Raw genomic sequence first — 18,349 nt, 5'->3', positions numbered from 1 at the left:
GTTTGGGTTATAAAAGAGAAAGCTTATAAGCATGTAACTAATGCCTTGCCCAATGTTTTCGTTGTTGTTATTATTCTTCGAAACTCACAAATCCTGAAATTTTACGCACTCATCACGTATTGACCTCTAATGTGAATGAACACAGTAGGGAAAAGGTATCTGATATCTGGGAGGGAAGGAGCCCCCTCCCCTCACCTCGCCCCAGTCACCTAAGCTTCATCTCCCTGAGCACCCATTTTCCATTGACCATACCAGGTTCTGGTCTGAAAGAGTTTATTACAAAATGACGAAGGGAGGTCTGAGGAAGATTCACTCGTCATAGAATTTCGGCAGCTCATCACCCAAGATTACTTGATGGTCCACACCAGCAGCTGTAATAGTGACCAGGTAGATGACGCCCCCACTAGAGCCATCCCGGTTCATGGCCAGAGCGATAGCTGCAGAGTTTCAGGGTGGAGAGGGGAAGAGAGAATGACTTAGCTTCAGGATTCTTTACATTCCTCTCCTGCTCATGTGCTTACTACCATTCTCAGACCTCAAAACCCATCTCCTAGGGACACATACCAAGCAGTGTTCTGGTAAATAACTTAGGGGAAAAAAAGCCTTTAAATGTAACATCTCCCATTATCCATGGTCTCAAAACTCCCACCAGGATGGATTTCAAGTTGCAAATAGTTAAACAAGCAGCTCATGAGTTCTTGAATGTTTCATGTTTAACAGCCAGCTCCAGCACACCCCTGATTCTTACAGTAACTGTATACTTTGATTTGGGGTTCTCCAAACACTCTTGGTGTCTGCCCTGGGTTCTGGAGTCCCATCTCGTCTAGCATTGTCCTGTTCCCTTTCCCTCTCAAAGGAGTTCCAGTTTAGACATTAAGTTAAATGGTTGCCCGTGTATTCCTCATTGTGTTCCTCACCCTCTCCTTCCTCTCCAGGTTTAAAAACCCTCCCAGGTACCCTTCCATGCAGTCAGTTACCGTTCGTGGTGAAGCTCCTGCACTCCTCAGCCGACATGCCTGGTTTATACGCTGCATCCACATAACCATAGATATAGGTGCTCCCAGAGCCGCCGATGGTGAAGGGCTGCCGAGTCAGCATTCCTCCCAGGGTTCCATACACCTGGCGGGGGCATCCTCAGGTCAGACTATGGAAGCACCAATCCTCTCCTTGCAACTGAGACAGGCAGGGTGTCTCCGTGTTCTGTAGTGAAGCCCCCCATCTCCTACTCCCATTGACGAGATTATACTGTTTTTAGAGGCAGTGTCCTGGGAACCCACTGCTGGAAGGATGTAAACTCTGTCTCCCCCCATAGGGAAGAGGGGGTACATTGGAAGACATGCACCTGGCCCCCGTCCCGTCGGTCCCAGCCGGCTACTATGAGATGTGCAGACAGGTCCTCCCGATACTTATAACTGATATTCCTCACCACGTTGGCAGCAGCGAGAACAAGAGGAGGTTCTTCCAGTTCCAACCTAAAGGGAGTGTTAGTAAGTGTTAGTAATAGGGGTCAATATAACTTCCTGAAGGGCCACCCTCCTGTGCCATTGCCATCATGCCTGACGTGTGAAACCTGAAACCTGTGGTTGCAATAGTTCAAACTCCAGGGGGACTAGTCTCACAGCACCCACTGGTAAGAAGATTCAACATTTCCCCCCTTTCCTCCATCCCCATCTTTTCCTTACCCATCCCCCAATTATATAACACTTTGCTGCAAGGGCCCTGCCCATGTGGGTAAAAGCAGATAAGATTTACTTCTGCACCAACGACCTTGGTTTCCCACTGGGTAACTTCCTGATATATGGTGGGTCACATCATCATTTTCTTTCTTGTTATTTATAGTGGGACAGAGATTTACAGTGTTCAAGCCCTTTTCACATATATCATTTGATTCTCAAAATAACTGTCAGGTGAGGTAGGGTAGGTGCTGTTAATTATCTCCAGTTTACAGAGGCAGAAACTACATTGGAGCGTCAAGCTCCAGTTCAAAGCTAATAAAAACAGGAGCGCAAACAAGAATTTTTCATTTTTCATTGCAGCGCTCCTGGAATGGGACACTGTCTCGGGCTTCAAGGGTGGGGAGAACTCTGGTGAATGTGGACTGAGGACCCCAGAGCTTCATACCCGTGGAGTTCCAGTTGGTAGGCGGCCATGTCAACCATGGCTTGGGCATCAGCAGCTGAGCCAGAGAGTGCACAGAAGATGTGTTGGTGCAGCGGGGACAGCTTGTCAAACACTCGGTTTACCACCGCCTCTCTGTGGGGAATGGGTCAACAGTCACTAACATTAGCAATGCCAGAATTTTGGAGGTTAATCATCCAGTGTTTCTCAAATTTATCTGACAAGAGAACAGCCCTGGAGTCCATGAAATTTAATACTTGGATTAAAACAGGAAGAAAAAAATAATCTCGAATAAATGAAACACGGCAAGTCATCAAAATTAGACTTATTTCCAGCTTAGATTTTATAGTAAAACAAAAAATAGTAAATTAAGAATCATGTTTTTAAGCAATTTTTCTTTGTTGTACCCATCTTGAGGAAGTTATGTGTTCTATGGGACATTAAGTAATATTGACCTAATTCCATATACTCATTTTGCATATGGGGAGACTGGTCAGGATGGAGGAGACAAAATTAGTTCAACATGTGCTGGATGAGAAACCAGAATATCTGCTTGGCAGAAGCACCTTTTCTATCTCTAAATATAGATGGAAGGAGGGCCCCTGAAATCTTTGTGTCTTACCTCTTTCTCATATCCTATTCTTTTATAACTATTTCTGCAGGGACAGGCCACAAGCATTCAGGCCCCAGATTCTCTTTCATGAATTCAGGGACCGAAGCACTTGCCCAGTATCTCATTAGAGGGGCATTTCTGAAGGTTAACTCCATTTCTGCAAAGCTCCACTTTACCAGTCTCTTCATGAATGGGCAAGAAAAATCTGTATTTAGGGCCATTGGCTTCCTTCCAGGAGCATTCACCTTGACTGGTACTTACCCTGCAGACACTCGGGAATCAGAACCCACCACAACACCTCCGTCAAACTCCACTGCCATGATGGTTGTCTGCAGACAAAGAGGATGGAATGTCAGAGCAGGACAAGACTTGATTCCCTCATGCTACAGATGAGGAAACATCCCCAGACAGGTGAGGTGACTAGCTCAAGATCATACAGCAGTTTAGGCCAGAGCCGACTCCCAGTACAGGATATCCCCTCTATCCCTCCACCTTCTCTGTCTCCTCTCCCAGCTGCAGGGGAATGTCACAGCCTGCTCCTGGCACAACAGAGAAAGAATCCTATCCCTGGGCTGCAGCCTTCCTAGGTTGAATCCTTTCCACTATAAAGAGAGAGGTGGGGATGAGGTTCACAGAGGCAGACGTTTGGCTCAAGGGGGTGCTTCCAAGCACTGGCGGAAGAAGCAACCCTATTAGTGAATGACCTCTGCCACATGTGCTCCTAGTGTGTGCAGATGTGTATAGACCCAACACAGAGCAGGTTACTGTGACTTGGGGAAACAACCTCACGTCTTTCTTTGGCCCCTAATTCTCCACCCCACACCCCTTAGCCAGTTTATTAAACAGCAGAAATATCAAGGGGCGCGGTGGTTCGCAGGGCCATGTGAGGAGGGAAACAGCCAGGAACACACGAGATGGTTTAAAATAAAGGCTTCATTTAAGGGTTTATTTATTTTTTCTTTTTTAAAAGTAGGCTCCACACTGGGTGTGGAGCCCAGCGTGGGACTTGAATGCAGGACCCTGAGATCAAGACCTGAGCTGAGATCAAGAGTGGGTTGCTTAACCAAATGAGCCACCCAGGAAGCCCTCATTTAAGGAGTTCTGATGGAGAGTTCAATAGGTACCTCAGCAGCCAGAGGAAGAGATCTGTACCAGGAGAGGATTTGCCTGGGGAGTTTGAGCTCACTTTTTCAGGTCAAGAAAGGAAATCAAGGAAAAGAATTAAGGAATGTGAAAGGGATAAAGCTACACGTTTCCTACTCCTGTTGAGTTGGAAAGAGACTTAAAGGTCCTTGGTTCAAATGCGGAAACTGAATCATGGAGGAGGCGAATGACTTGTCAAGGTTACCCATAATTAATAACAGACTGGGACTAAAACCCGGGTCTAACTCTCCTGTTGTTGTGACTTCTGCTTCCCATTTTCCACTGCTCATCAGATTTTCTACCTTACAAATGGTTTTAATGCATTCTCATCACTCTGTAAGTCCGGACCCCAGGGCCATTGCCCAGAGCGTGCTGTCTGACATACTGATCTACCATGAACTGAGGGCCACTGAAAAAGGGCAGCCCCATTCTAGAGGTTATTCCTCCAAAACAAAGCTGCCCCCAAGCCAAGAGTGGTGGCATAGTTTAGGAACAGAAGCCAGCCGGCCATGGGCTGTGGGCAGCCTGTTGCCCAGCCTGGGCAGGCAGGTGGGAATGAACAAGAAGGACATAGGGAGCTGCACATAGCAGCTCCTGAGCCAAATGGGAGCCTTCTTGGATCAGGCTGGGGAAGGCCACCACCGTCTCACAAGGAACCCCCATTATCAGAGCTGCGGCTATGAGTTACCCAGCGCGGCCAATTTATCAAAGGTCTGTGTGATGAGCTGTCCCTTCTCAATCAGTGCCCATATTCCCTTCGCCCCAGAGCTGTCCTACTTCACCCAGGGCACCATTTCTTCATCAGTCTGCACCTTCTCCAGCCCCCTCCCCTGATTTAAGCAGCCCCTCTCTCCAGTTCGGAGTTGAAAGCGAAAGCACTTTAGAGCAGCTTCCCCTTGACGTTTTCAGCTAAGAGCCAATGCACCCCCTTCTCCACTCGCCTCCCGGGCCCAGTCCCTTGGTGGACTCCTATAAGACCCCCTTCGGAATAGAGGTGCCCCGTCTTCATCTCAGGGCATCTCTACAAACACTGGCTGCTACAAACTACCTCCTCACTGTTTTAGTCTCCACAAACACTGCTCGGAGTTTCCAGCGTCCCCCCGTCGCTCCACCGCCTCCACCTCTCTCCTAAACCTCTGGCACAGACTCCTTACCCCAGTGCGGACTTGGCCGCCGCGCAACATCTCGGTGCCGCTTGCAGCCTGGGGCACTGCTCTCCGACTTGGGAAGGCAGGCAGCGCACGCCTCCAGCCCCGCGCCTTCCCCACGCCCGCCAGGGGGCGCCCGGGTCCGCTCTGTGAGGCCTCGCGCCCGGCGCTAACCTACTTGGAACAGATCTGCCCGGAGACAGGTGACGAAAGAGGCTGGGGTAAAAACGTCCTGGCAAGTGGAATTCGCCAAATGAAGCAGAGATAGCGAGGAAGGATTAGTGTGCCCGATTGAGAAGGTGGAGCCACAAGTCCGCTCCCTAAAACCTCATATCTGATTTCCACGCCTTCTCCCAAAATAGTCTGGGCGGGCCACCTCCTGCGCGGGGCGGATTTACTGAGCTGCTGCCGCTTTCGTTTTCCCTTTCCGAGAAACCGCCCGCTTCAAGGAGCGCCTCCAGAACCAGCCGGTCCTGGGACTTTCCGGGATCCCCGCCTCCATCCGCCCTGCCCTCCTTTCCCCGCCCCGGGTCTCAGCGCCCTCTCGGGTACAGCACCCGAGTGTGCGGACCCGTGCGGACAGCGGGGAGTCCCAGGCCGGGGGTGCGACCTCCGGCAGCACCCACGCGCCCATGGCCAGCTCGGGGTCCCGCAGCCCCTGCGGCTGCCTCTGCTCGTCCCGAGCTTCCCTGGCGTGGCTGGGGGTAACTCTGCTGCTTCTCGCCGACTGGGTTCTGCTCCGGGAGGCGCTCCCCAGAATAGGCTCGGCGCTGGTCCCCGCCGCGCTGCCCCTGCTCCGGGTCTGGGTGGTGGGCCTGAGCCGCTGGGCTGTGCTGTGGCTGGGGGCCCGTGCTGTTCTCGGGGTAACGGTCCGTTCCGGCAGGAAAAGTGCAGGAGTCCGGGGATGGCTGGCAGCTCTGCAGCCTTTGGCGGCGGCGCTGGGTTTGGCCCTGCCGGGACTTGCCTTGTTCCGAGAGCTGAGCTCATGGAGCGTTCCCAGGGCTTCCGACGGCTCTCGGCTCCTGCACTGGGGAAGTCGCCTGGATGCTTTCGCCCTCACCTACTTGGCAGCAGTACCCGCAGCCGCCATGTGGCATAAGCTCGGCGGACTTTGGGAACCGAAAAGTCACGGGGGTTCAGGAGACGCGGTGCGCCGGCTTCTAGGCTGCCTGGGTTCAGAGATACGACGCCTCCCGCTCCTGCTGGTCCTGTTCGTTCTCTCCAGTCTCGGTAAGAGGGACGCAGGGGCAGAGAGAGACGGACACTAGGGGCCTGGGCAAGAATCACAGTAATAATGGTCAGTGAGATAGGTTAGTGTGGGTTCTGGGATGTGGATCAGGGGGAAGGTGACCGAGCTGTGGTGGTGAGAAAGACTCGCTCGGGTGTCAAGGAAAGAGCCCTGGACTCCGATGCTGCTTTAGGCGTTGCTTCATTAGCCACCCTGGGCAAGTCTTTTCTTCTGGGCAGCACACCCTATGACCTCTGGTCTCTCTATGAAACCTCTGAAGGTCCGGTGGGGCTCAGGGTTGTGAGTTCCACGGTGCGGTGCAGGGCTGGGTTCTCAGTGTCCTCTTTCTGCCCGGGCCCTCCAGGATACCGGTGATGGTTCAAAGGAGTGGGATGGGGACGGGCCCCTCTGCTTGGAACTGATCTACTTAGACTTGATAACTGTGACTGTCCTCTCCCTCCTCTTCCTCTCCAGGGGAAATGGCCATTCCGTTCTTCACCGGTCACCTTGCCGACTGGATTCTCCAAGATGGGACAGCCTCTGTTTTCACACGGAACATAACTCTCATGTCCTTTCTCACCATAGCCAGGTCTGGGGGCTGAAGATGGAAGCCTGAGAATGGGGGGCCCTGAAAAAGAGGTTATCTGGAAGCTGGGGCTGCTGTCCAAAGGGCCCTTCTTTGGGACTTCTCTCTCTCCCTGGAACAGGGCCTGATCCTTCTCTCTCTCCAGTGCAGTGTTGGAATTCGGGGCTGATGGTGTCTATAACAGCACCATGGGCCGTGTGCACAGCCGCTTGCAAGGAGAGGTATTTCAGGCTGTCCTGCGTCAGGAAACAGAGTTTTTCCAACAGAACCAAACGGGTGTGTCATGAAACTCATTATATATCTGTATACTCTTTATTTTCCCCATATATCCTCTTTTACTTATAACCTTGATCTTTCTCTCTTTCTCTCACATAGACATTGTCATTTCTTATTCTTGATATACTTTGAGTATTATATTCTTTACCTTCAGAAAAACCTATCTTTTCCATCTAAATTTCCATAAATTTATCTTTATGTGTATACTCAGATAAAAACTATAGAATTTCAAACCTGGAAATTTTGAGATCATGGAGTCCAACTCCCTATTTTGCAGAGAAGGAAGCTGAGGCCTGGACCCTAAATGCTGAAACTGGCATGGGCACATATGGATAGGGGTGAGCTTGGGGATAGAACGCATCTCTTGGTTCCCAGCTGAGTGCTCAGTAGAGTTTTCTGGACTGCTTTCTAGCAGCACTCTTTTTCTCCAGCTATGTTATGTGACCAGCTTAAGCTCATCTCTGTGCTCTGTGTGAAGCACAGTTAAACATGCTCTTTAAGGGATAGAAACTGTCAGAGAAATTGAAATTCACATGGGCATCAATTTCCTTATAGTTACAATGAAAATCTTTGGCCAGTTTTTTCCTAACACTCATTCCCACAGCACCGAGATCCCTTCTCTCTGTCCCTGGAACAGGGCCTGATCCTTCTCCCCTGTCCCCCTTACTTCCTCTTCCTAAGCCTCCTCAGAACACCCTGTTGCTGCCCCCCCCTTTCCCCTGGCTCCTCCCCCTGGCTGGTTGCTAGTCCCTTCCACCACTCTGAGCCTCTCATTCATTCACTCTCTTCTCTCCAATGCCTGGCAGGAGCCATCACTTCTCGGGTGACAGAGGACACCTCCACGCTAAGTGAGTCTCTGAGTGAGAAGCTGAGTCTGCTGTTGTGTGGTACCTGGTGCGGGGGCTGTGTCTCTTGGGGCTCATGCTCTGGGGGTCACTGTCCCTCACCATGGTCACCCTGGTCACCCTGCCTCTGCTTTTCCTTCTGCCTAAGAAGCTGGGAAAATGGCACCAGGTATGTCCAGGGAGCTGCCTCACCCCCTACACAGACCTTCATTTCTCGGACTGGGTGGAATTAATCCCTCTTAGATTTCTTTCCTGGCACCCTCGCTGATTCCCTGTTTTCATGGGACCCCCCCTGTCCCTGTAACCCATGCTCCCAGATGGCTCAGTGCTGAGCTCCATACTGTCTGTGTCTTCTCTTCTAACTTCTGCCCATGATCTGTCTTTGCAAACATGATCACCAGTCTTGAGATTTCGATCCCCTGTGACCCTTCTAAATAATTTCCTCTGCTCTGTACCCCTTTGGTATCTAGGAAGTATAACTGTGCCCCTTTGTCTTTCCTTCATTCATCTGCCCCTTCTCACCTTTAATCTCCAACTAGGTAACTAAGGTACTAACGTCCCTGATGGTTTGCCAACCCTGTGCGACATCTCTTGTCCGTGTCTCCACAGGCGCTGGCAGCCCAGGTGCAGAAATCTCTGGCAGAGTCCAGCCAGGTGGCCATAGAAGTGCTGTCAGCCATGCCCACAGTCCGGAGCTTTGCCAATGAGGAGGCTGAGGCCCAGAAGTACAGCCAGAAGCTGCAGGATATGAATACCCTCCATCAGAAGGAGGCTGTGTCCTATGCAGTCAACCTCTGGACCAGTAGTGTGAGCACCTGTATATGAGTACCTAAGATGCCTCGACTCCATTCCCTTTCCCGCACGCTGCCACCATCGGGGCAGTGGTTGGTTCGGTGTTCTCATCCTAGCAATCTGGGGCTCAGTTACCCTGCTCGGTGTTCCTAACTGCCTCCCTCTCTTTAGACCTGCCAGATGGCTTCCTGTCACCATGAAACACAGAATCCTTCCGGCCCCCTTTTAGGGAAGGGGCCATGTATTCCAGTCCCGGGGCCTTCCTTTGCCTCTCAGGCAGAACTCAGACATAAAGTTCTGCAGCTGGCCTGTGTCATGTTGGGACTGTGAGAGCCATGGCAGTAGCAGAAGCCAAGGATGAGGGACATCTGCTCCGTCATTGAAAGAGAACTGGAGCAGCATTCAGGAATTCCTGCCTCGATGCTGCCGTTTACCAGCTCTGTGATCGTGGGCTAGTAACTTACTTTCTCTTGAGACTGTTTGCCCATTTCATTTTTATTTTTCATTTTCTAAAAAAGATTTATTTATTTGAGAGGGAGAGAGCATGGGCAGGGGAGAGAGATAAAGAGAGAGGACTCCCTGTTGAGCAGAGAGCCTGACAATGACTTGGGACTCTGAGATCATGACCTCAGCCGAAACCAAGATGTTCAAACCGACTGAGCCACCTAGGCTCCCCTGTTTCCTCATTTAGAAAAGGGGGAATGTTTATAGGGTTCTTGCTATGAATATTAGATGACATTTCATTTAAAGCACTGAGATCCCTAAACTCCCCTATCCCCCTTACTTCCTCTTCCTAAGCCTCCTCAGTAAACAAGTGTTCTGCACACAAGGTGATAGTGGTGATGGGGAGAACAGTGATGACTTCTGTGGTGTAGCCTAGCAAGACTCCATGGAGCCCCCATGGTGCACGCTCCCTGTCTGGCCGTGGAGGCTCCTGCTGTTCTCCGGGGGAAAGGGACTTTATATCTCCAAACTGCTAATGCATCTCATACTTTGCATCACCCTCCTCCCGAGATTTTTCAACCACAATCCCTTTTCCCCATGGTCTCTCCACAGATCTCAGGGATGCTGCTGAAGGTGGGAATCTTATACATCGGTGGGCATCTGGTGACAAGTGGGGCTGTAAGCAGCGGGAACCTTGTCACGTTTATTCTCTACCAGATCCAGTTCACCACCGCTGTTGAGGTGAGCCTTCCGTTTTTACTCCCTAGTGCTTTTCCTTCTTAGGTCCCATCACCGTCTTTGTCACCTTCCTTCTGTTCTTTACCCTTCTATCACATGGCCCTGGCAAGCCGATGTGTTCTCCCCTTCGCAATACTCATACCTCCCCTGCAGGTACTGCTCTCCACCTACCCGAGTGTACAGAAGGCTGTGGGCTCCTCAGACAAAATATTTGAATACCTGGACCGGATTCCTCGCTGTCCTCCCAGTGGTGTGTTGACTTCCTTAAACTTGGAGGGCCTTGTCCAGTTTCAGGATGTCTCCTTCGCCTACCCAAACCGTCCAGATGTCCCAGTGCTGCAGGTATAGCCTACCTATCCTTGTCTGTCACGGGCCTCGCTCATCTCTACCATCCTAAACTCTCCTCCTGTCTTCGGCCCGCTTAGCATGAGGTACAGATAGATCCTTCCTAGCCCCTCAAAGGCAGAGATGAGCCCCGTCTGCTCCATACAGCTGCCCCGAACTCAAGAACTGGTTTGGATTTGTAAGAAGGTTGGGAGAAGAGGCTCTCCGGGAGGAGGGTCTCACATCCTAAGGAATTGCTGAAGCAAAATATCTCTAGTCTTTTCCTCTTCTTTCCATTTGTCATTTAGAATGTGATTTTTTTTTCCTGTTTTCTCGTGACATTTGATATCAAGTGTGTGACATAGTGGTGTTTGGTCTCTGCTCTGATTTTTGCCCAATTTTCCGTCTTTATTCCTTGGGGAGCTATCATCCCTGAGGAACAGAAATTTATGCCTGTGGGAGGATAGGAGTTGCTGTATTTCCCCATTCCCCCGACCCCCCTTAGGATGTACGTAAGACGTCATGCTATGTAATAAGACAATGGCAGTCTCAAGTCTCAAGGTTAGAGACCTTAGTCTGTCATTTTTTCGGATTCTCTGACCTCCAGGGGCTGACATTCACCCTACGGCCTGGTGAGGTGACAGCTCTGGTGGGGCCCAATGGGTCCGGGAAGAGCACAGTGGCTGCCTTGCTGCAGAATCTGTACCAGCCCACCGGGGGACGACTGCTGCTGGATGGGAACCCTCTTCCCCAATACGAACACGGCTACCTGCACACACAAGTGAGCAAGAAGACGGCGGCGGTGGAGGGGATGGGGAGGGGACGTCACTGAACACCCTAACTGAGCATTCTGAAAGGAGGACCAGGGAGTGACAGATCTTGGGTGGAGATGGGGTGTAGTCAGGAGAGTGCGTGTGTAATTTTGTGATACATGTTCAACAAAGATTTTGAGCCGTCTCTAGATAACCATACTCCTGTGTTCCTTGTTCTTTGACTCTTCATCATATTTTGTCCTAGGTGGCTGCAGTGGGGCAAGAGCCACAGTTATTTGGGAGGAGTTTTCAAGAAAATATTGCCTATGGCCTGGTCCAGAAGCCAACTATGGAGGAAATCAGAGATGCTGCAATGGTGTCTGGAGCGCACAGTTTCATCTCTGAACTCCCTGAGGGCTATAACACAGGTGCCTTTCAGCCTATATCCTCACCCAGACATCTTTTTTTTTTGTTTTTTTTAAGATTTATTTATTTACTTATTTATTTGACAGAGATCACAAGTAGGCAGAGAGGCAGGCAGAGAGAGAGGGCTGAGCAGAGAGCAGAAAGCCTGATCCCAGGACCCTGGAATCATGGCCCGAGCCAAAAGCAGAGGCTTTAACCCACTGAGCCACCCAGGTGCCCGTCACCCAGACATCTTTACCAATGTCTTTATTCTGTAGTCCCTTCCTTTATTCCTTTATTAAGTCCATCCTTTATTCTGTAGTCCCTTCCAACCCGCTGACATCAGTTTGAAGTTGTAGGATCTTGTTCCTCTGGCTTCTTCATGCTCATATCCTCAGAACTTGGTCGCCTTTCCAGAACTTTCCCCATCCAGCTGCATCATCCATCAGTCCTTGGTGTGTGTATGTGCACGTCTGCGCCCGCGTGCACACACAGGCAAGCACGGGGAGGCACGTGTGGTTATCCAGCTTTCACCTTGCCTCTTGTCTCTGCAGAGATAGGCGAGGCTGGGAACCAGCTATCAGGGGGTCAGCGACAGGCAGTGGCCTTGGCTCGAGCATTGATCCGGAAACCACGTGTACTCATCCTGGATGATGCTACCAGTGCCCTCGACGCAGACAGCCAGTTACGGGTGAGAGGGACATTTTGTTAGTGACTGTCTAACTTTCCAGTTAGTCTCCTTTCCTTCACTCATCCTATGTTATTTATACTAACATAGTTATCCAGATCAGTTCCTGCGATTCTCAGTTCCCAGTAGCTGCCCCCCAAGATGCTTAGAACCAATTCAAAGACACTGTCTATAGACCCTGAATCTCTGAAGCCAAACATAAGAAGACCATCCTAAAAGTATTATTGTCAGTTGAGCTTTTACTCTTTTACTATGGACATGCGATTAGGACCCCTGCATGTATTATCTGACTTGTTCATTCATCTTGAAGGCCTTTGAGCTGGGCATTGTTAGCTTCATTCTACTCATGATAAAAAGGGGGTGAAGAGAGGTTAAACGACCACTCGATGTCACTGAGCTGTGGAGTAGCAGAGCACAGACCCAGAGTCAAGCCCGCCTGACTCGAGTGCTCATGCTTTTTACCACTAAGTTGAATTTCTTCAAAACAGAATATAAAATTCCCAGTTTATAGGTAAAGAGAGAGACTGTTTGATACCCTTTACTCTTTTCTTACGGGTTTCACCTCAGGACTCTTACTTTTATCCCACTGTTGCCATCTCATGTAAATAGTCCTTGACAAATCAAAGGTTGGACAAAGAAGCACTTAGAATGAGAATCCTAGACTCCTTGGCAGACTCCTAGACTTGTTGAGAGAGGTGGCAGTGATCTTGGTGAAAGCTTTCCGGGCTCTGGAAACACAGATGTCTCCCTGGGCACTTGACGGAGTCTGTATCTTTTTTCAGGTGGAGCAACTCCTGTACAAAAGCCCCCAGCGGCGCTCTTGGTCTGTGCTTCTCATCACCCATTGTCTCAGCTTGGTGGAGCAGGCTGACCAAATCCTCTTTCTGGATGGAGGCACCATCTGTGAAGCAGGAACCTACCAGCAGCTCATGGAAAGGAGGGGACACTTCTGGACCATGATACAAGCTCCTGGTGGGTCAGGAGCTCCAAAATGAAAGGCTCCTCTGACCTGCATGTGCCATCTCCCTCCCTTCTTTTCTCCTCTCTAGTGGAGAATTTGGGAACAAGGGGCTTACCAGAGCTGCACAGTAGGCAGCTGCTTCTAGGAGGCACGACTTCCTAGAAAATAACTCACTAGCTGATGCCTGAAATTCTGCCATGAGTGTTGCCCCCTCTCCAAACTCCTCTTGATGATACAGATTTCTTGGAAGAAAACAGGGCTTATAACTCCTTAATGTAACCAGGTTCAGAGCCAGGGTTTTGGTGTGGAACCCTGGAAATGAGAAGAACTTTAAAATATAGAGAGGGGAGAGCAGCTACTTTCCACTAAGACTAAAGTCATATGCTGGCCCATAAACACACTCTGGATTCTTGATATTTATAATAAAATCGGGGTTTTGTACTGTGGTTTCTTGTGTTTTCAGCGCACCAAATGGCTCACCAATGCTTGCAGTGAATTTTCCCGGAGTTTGGTCTCTCCCTCCTTCAGGAGCTTCAATGCTTCATAGTCCCAAGTGGGCCATATTCTCCCTTAAGTTTTCTGTTTCCTGTGATTTCCCCCTCTACTTTCCCATGCCCCCATGTCCGCCACCAAGGACAAGCCAGAGTGGGATACAGCACCCTCCAAGCACTAGCAGCTGCAGTTCGGAGCTCTGGCCTTTCTGAAGGGGAAAATGGAGATCAAGCGTAGCTAGAGGAAGAGGAAGTGCAAGCGCGCCTACCGATAAACTGACTTAACCAACCTAACCCGCCCCTGGTCCATTCCAGAAGAGCTCACCCGGCTCAGAAAAGACACCTGCTGGGGTGATTTCAGCGTAGTGTGGGCGGGGTTGTCTAGTAAATCTCTTCCATTCTGGAAGGGCCTCGGTGTGTGACGTCAGCAGTTGCGGAGCAGTTTAGGCCAACACAGGTTGCAAGGGGAGGCGGGGTGTGGATGAGTTCCTCCGCAGTGCTCAGTCGAGCAAGGAGGTGCTGGCAGAAAGGGCGGTTGTTGTGGGTGGCTCTAGGTTAGGGAGACCATTGAACCAGGAAAGGTCCTGAGAGACTACGTCGAAAGATTCAGAGCCTGCGCCCTCTCCTTGGTGCCCCCCCCCCCCCGCAGGTATATTCTGTTGCCGGTTGCCCCACGACCTGTCCTCAAGCCTCACTGCCCCCGCATACTTCCCCTTTCCCCTAATTTTATAAAATGATGGTCCTATGAACACCTCCAAGCCCCGAAGGGGAAACAACTCCCAGCTTCTTGCTGATTTGCAGCTTTCTGGCTAAGGTTAAGCCTTTAGAAGATGCAACCCCATACCCACTTCGTAACTGTTTCAGAGGATGCCCAGCGGCATGTTGGTGTCTCTCACTGGAATCTCAGTACCGAGGGGGCTTTCGAAGCCGCTCCCTCTCTTTTTCCTTTTCTTCCGACAGTCTGTCTTCACCCATTGTTTCTCCAACTAACATAACGGCTGAGCAAAGAAGCCTGTCCCCAATAAGATGTTTCTGGTCTCCAGCCGCCCACTGGCCTCTTCTTGGAAAGGGCAGGGGGATGTGGAAAAAAAAAAAATTCTGGTTCCCTCCCCTTAAGGCTGAGGGCTTTCGCTTTTGCTTCCTCCTCGGACGGTTTCTGGATCCCAGGCGACAATGGCGTTGCTGGAGGTGTGCGGAGCCCCCCGAGGACAGTGGAAGGATTGCGCTGTCCCGACCCTGGGAAGCCAGTTTCGCTCGGACCCTGGACACTACAGCTTCTCTCTGCGGTCTCCGGAGTTCGCCTTCCCCCGGGGAATGCAGGTCAGGGCTGTAAAGAGAATCCGGGGTGAGGGGGAGACGGGGAGGAGGGCACAGAGGAAGGGAGGGTCCCCCTTGAGACTCCCCAGAGGGGGCCATCCTTTAGTGAAGGAGAACCACGTCCAGGGCCCGTGCCAGGGAGGAGGACACGTGGAACATAGGGGCTGATCGCCTGCCTGAGGATTAGAAAGTACAGATTAGGGCAAAGACTTAGAGGTGTGGTGGAGGGAGACAAGAGAGCTTTCCAGCCAGCTCTCCCTCACACAGGGATCATGAATCGTGAAGCCTTTCTCCCGGGGGCTCTCATGGGCCCTGGAAAACGGGGGAACTTTGCTAGCCTCCTCTCAGACACTCACTGTTGTGCATCTTGGCTCAATCACCTTGTCTAGGTCTGGGGCATCGCTTCTGTAAAATGAGGATATTATTAACAAATCGTGTTGTGAGTGTTAAATGACCTATGAGTTGAAAGAAAAAGCGCATTAAAGTCGCCCTTAAAATGTTTACTTATGGTGAACATTTATTTCCTTTCATATCTATTGTGCTGGAAGATGGAAGAGGTTGGTGTCATGTGCTTGTTCTTTTCCTTCTCCCAAGTCAGATCCTGGTAGAGATTGGTTATTAACTGTTTCGGTTATTCATGGTTGGAGAATTTCTGCTCATCTCCTCACTCCCAGACTCTTGTGAAACTTCTTCTGGAGCCTTGTGTTTCACAAGTTTTCAGTGCCCCTTCGTCTACCTTTTCTCTCTAATCAGCCCAGGGAATTCTTCCAGTCCCTTGGTGGGAATGGTGAAAGGAATGTTCGAATTGAGATGAACCATGGCACTACCACTCTGGCCTTCAAGTTCCAGCAAGGAGTGATTGTGGCAGTGGATTCTCGGGCTACGGCTGGGAGTTACATAGGTGAGTGTGTGTGTGCGCCAAGCAGCTGGAATCTGGGGAGCTGGGCCCCTCTCTGGGCAGGAGGCCCACATCTGCATCAAAGCAGAAGCAGATACTAATTTTGGATACACAGGAAGAGCTGTGGGGTCCATCCAACTCTCTCAAAGCTCCATCTTCTTCCAGACAGCACAAGGGTTAACAAAGTGATTGAGATTAACCCTTACCTGCTTGGGACCATGTCTGGCTGTGCGGCGGACTGTCTGTACTGGGAGCGTCTGCTGGCCAAGGAGTGCAGGTAGGCCGGGTCTCCTATCCCCTTCCTAAGCCCAAGGGTCAATGGTGGATCCTGGAACCCCCAGATCACTGCTCCTCATCCTTTCCCCTGGGGCTAACGTAGCGTCTTGGTGTTAATGTAGTATTTCACAAAACAGCCTTCTGTTGATTCGAAAACCTTCTCCCAAATCTCAGCCTGTGCTCTTGCCAATAAGCCAGATAGATAAATTGTCACTTATTTAGCACTGATGTCATAAACCCTGATGGGATGGTGTCATTTACTAGGATTTCTTTATGTGGTTTAGATACTTTAAATTCCGAATCTCTCCCTGATCCTTAGATCCTACCAAACCATTCTTTTCAAATACTTATCTCTTTAATTATTTCCTGCACATCAAGCAGGCTGCTCTCCGAGAGCTAGACTTCTCCTGTCCCCTCTGAGTCCACTGCCCCCACCACCCTGTTGTACCCAGGCTGTACTATCTGAGGAATGGGGAGCGTATCTCAGTGTCGGCAGCCTCCAAACTGCTCTCCAACATGGTGTTCCAGTACCGCGGCATGGACCTCTCCATGGGCAGTATGATCTGTGGCTGGGATAAGAAGGTGGGTGCTCTCCATTCTTCCTATTTTCCCATGACAGGTGAGAGACTGATTCCCCATCATACACACCCACTCTCTCCCTTATAAGATGCGTGGCACGTAGAACATTGGGTTATAGAACTGTTCCAGCATACCCGTGGACTATTTCTGGGTCCAGAGGTGGACCATTTTCCCGTAAGCTTGTTCCTTTGGATAAAATAGCTGACTCCAACTTTTTCCCCCTAAAGTTCTATGATTGTTACTAAAATGCTGGTTCAAATGTTCCTGGGTAATGCTTATTCTTTTATCTACTTTTATGGCTCACACTTGAACCTGTATGTTATTAAAAACTCCCTCTCCAACTCCAACGGGAAACTCCTTGCTTCCTGTAGGGTCCTGGACTCTACTATGTAACAGAAGATGGGACTCGGCTCTCAGGAAGTATGTTCTCCACTGGCAGTGGGAACAGCTATGCCTATGGGGTCATGGATAGTGGCTATCGACCTGATCTCAGTCCTGAAGAAGCCTATGAGCTGGGTCGCAAGGCTATTGTTTATGCCACCCACCGAGACAGCTATTCCGGAGGTGTCATCAACTGTAAGAGACACACCCTACACACCCCTAGATGGGGAAGGGGGATTTGAGATTGGGAGAGTTAGAGGGGATAAAGTGGTACGGAAGAATCTATCTATCTTTCTTCCTTTCTTCTTTCTTTCTTTCTTTCTTTCTTTCTTTCTTTCTTCTTTCTCTCTTTCTTTCAGATTTATTTATTTACTTGAGAAAGAGAGAGCAAGCATGCATGGGAGTGGGAGGAGGGGGCAGAGGGAGAGAAACTTCAAGCAAACTCCCTGCTGAGTGTGGAGCCTCATGTGGGCTCCATCTCTTGATCCTGAGGTCTTGACCTGAGACCAAACCAACAGTCAGACATTTAACTGACTGAGCTGCCCAGGTGTGGGAAAGAGGTTTTCAGCATCCAAAGAGGGGCATTGAAGTCCCAGTGATCAAGTATGTGTTGAGAATATGTTTGGGAGTATGTTATTGTCACCTTCCACATAACGCCATGAACAGGAACTTGCTGGAGTGAATGGTGACTCCCTGTTCTTTCTCATCTGCCCACAGTGTACCACATGAAGGAGGATGGTTGGGTGAAAGTGGAAAGTAGAGACGTCAGTGACCTGCTGCACCAGTATCAGGAGACCAGTCAGTAATAGCGGAGGCTGAGCACGCCTTTTCTGGCACAGCCTGGCCAACTCAGGAACCTGGGCTAGTTTACACTCCACAAGAGAGGGGAGCCTTAACCTGAGCCCTGAGGGAGAGAACTGTGGGCATTGTGAATGGGGTGGAGTTTACCCTCTTGTGTGTTGCCTGTTTCAAGGAGCATTCCCCTTACCCCACACTCTGGGTGCCCCACTAAGCTCAATAAAAGAAAATGGTTATAAATGCCTCTGTGTTGCTGCTGAGTGGACTTGGGGCTGGGGCATTTGTGGGGTGGGGCAGGAAATAGAGAGGCTTTCCCTGAGAGCAGACCTGAGCCCCAACCTAAGAAATGGGGCCTCACCAAATATTTCTGTTGGGTTTTCCTTCCACACTCGTCCCTCCATGTGCTCAGGAAGGCCGGTCAAGGTCTGTAGACACATATTTGCTATTTACTTTAGGTTAAGGTCCTTTTTATAGGAACGCAACCTGAAGACTCCTGTGTGGCTCACTGTTAATGGTTTGCTTGTCTGGAGCAGAGTACTAGAACGACT

General features: G+C 50.3%; 3 protein-coding genes across 3 annotated transcripts; 2 read left to right on the top strand and 1 right to left on the bottom strand.

Moving 5' to 3' along the window:
- Positions 1–256: 256 nt before the first annotated feature.
- On the bottom strand, positions 257–5,191 carry LOC101673923 (proteasome 20S subunit beta 9). Its single transcript, XM_004770570.3, has 6 exons — positions 5,029–5,191; positions 2,993–3,060; positions 2,122–2,253; positions 1,343–1,472; positions 978–1,119; positions 257–437 (listed from the first exon to the last, which is right to left on the bottom strand). The coding sequence occupies exons 1-6, from the start codon at positions 5,056–5,058 to the stop codon at positions 310–312; spliced, it is 630 nt and encodes a 209-aa protein (XP_004770627.1). The 5' UTR covers positions 5,059–5,191; the 3' UTR covers positions 257–309.
- A 141-nt stretch (positions 5,192–5,332) lies between these two features.
- On the top strand, positions 5,333–13,507 carry LOC123392425 (antigen peptide transporter 1-like). The gene is given in 12 exon segments (XM_045081433.1): positions 5,333–6,252; positions 6,725–6,839; positions 6,982–7,112; positions 7,919–7,995; positions 7,998–8,126; positions 8,567–8,764; positions 9,806–9,934; positions 10,085–10,273; positions 10,863–11,036; positions 11,273–11,435; positions 11,967–12,103; positions 12,883–13,507. Coding segments are annotated over 12 exon segments (2,253 nt in total). The 5' UTR covers positions 5,333–5,654; the 3' UTR covers positions 13,096–13,507.
- A 1,177-nt stretch (positions 13,508–14,684) lies between these two features.
- LOC123392426 (proteasome subunit beta type-8-like) lies at positions 14,685–18,041 on the top strand. The gene is made up of 6 exons (XM_045081436.1): positions 14,685–14,872; positions 15,623–15,770; positions 15,933–16,044; positions 16,496–16,625; positions 16,994–17,198; positions 17,721–18,041. Exons 1-6 carry the CDS (start codon positions 14,726–14,728, stop codon positions 17,807–17,809), a joined length of 831 nt encoding a protein of 276 aa, XP_044937371.1. The 5' UTR covers positions 14,685–14,725; the 3' UTR covers positions 17,810–18,041.
- The last annotated feature ends 308 nt before the right edge of the window (positions 18,042–18,349 follow it).

Source organism: Mustela putorius, unplaced genomic scaffold, assembly GCF_011764305.1.
Source record: "Mustela putorius furo isolate JIRA1106 unplaced genomic scaffold, ASM1176430v1.1 tig00000567_pilon_pilon_pilon, whole genome shotgun sequence".
NCBI lineage: Eukaryota > Metazoa > Chordata > Mammalia > Carnivora > Mustelidae > Mustela > Mustela putorius.
This window is presented reverse-complemented; position numbering and strand designations above follow the sequence as displayed.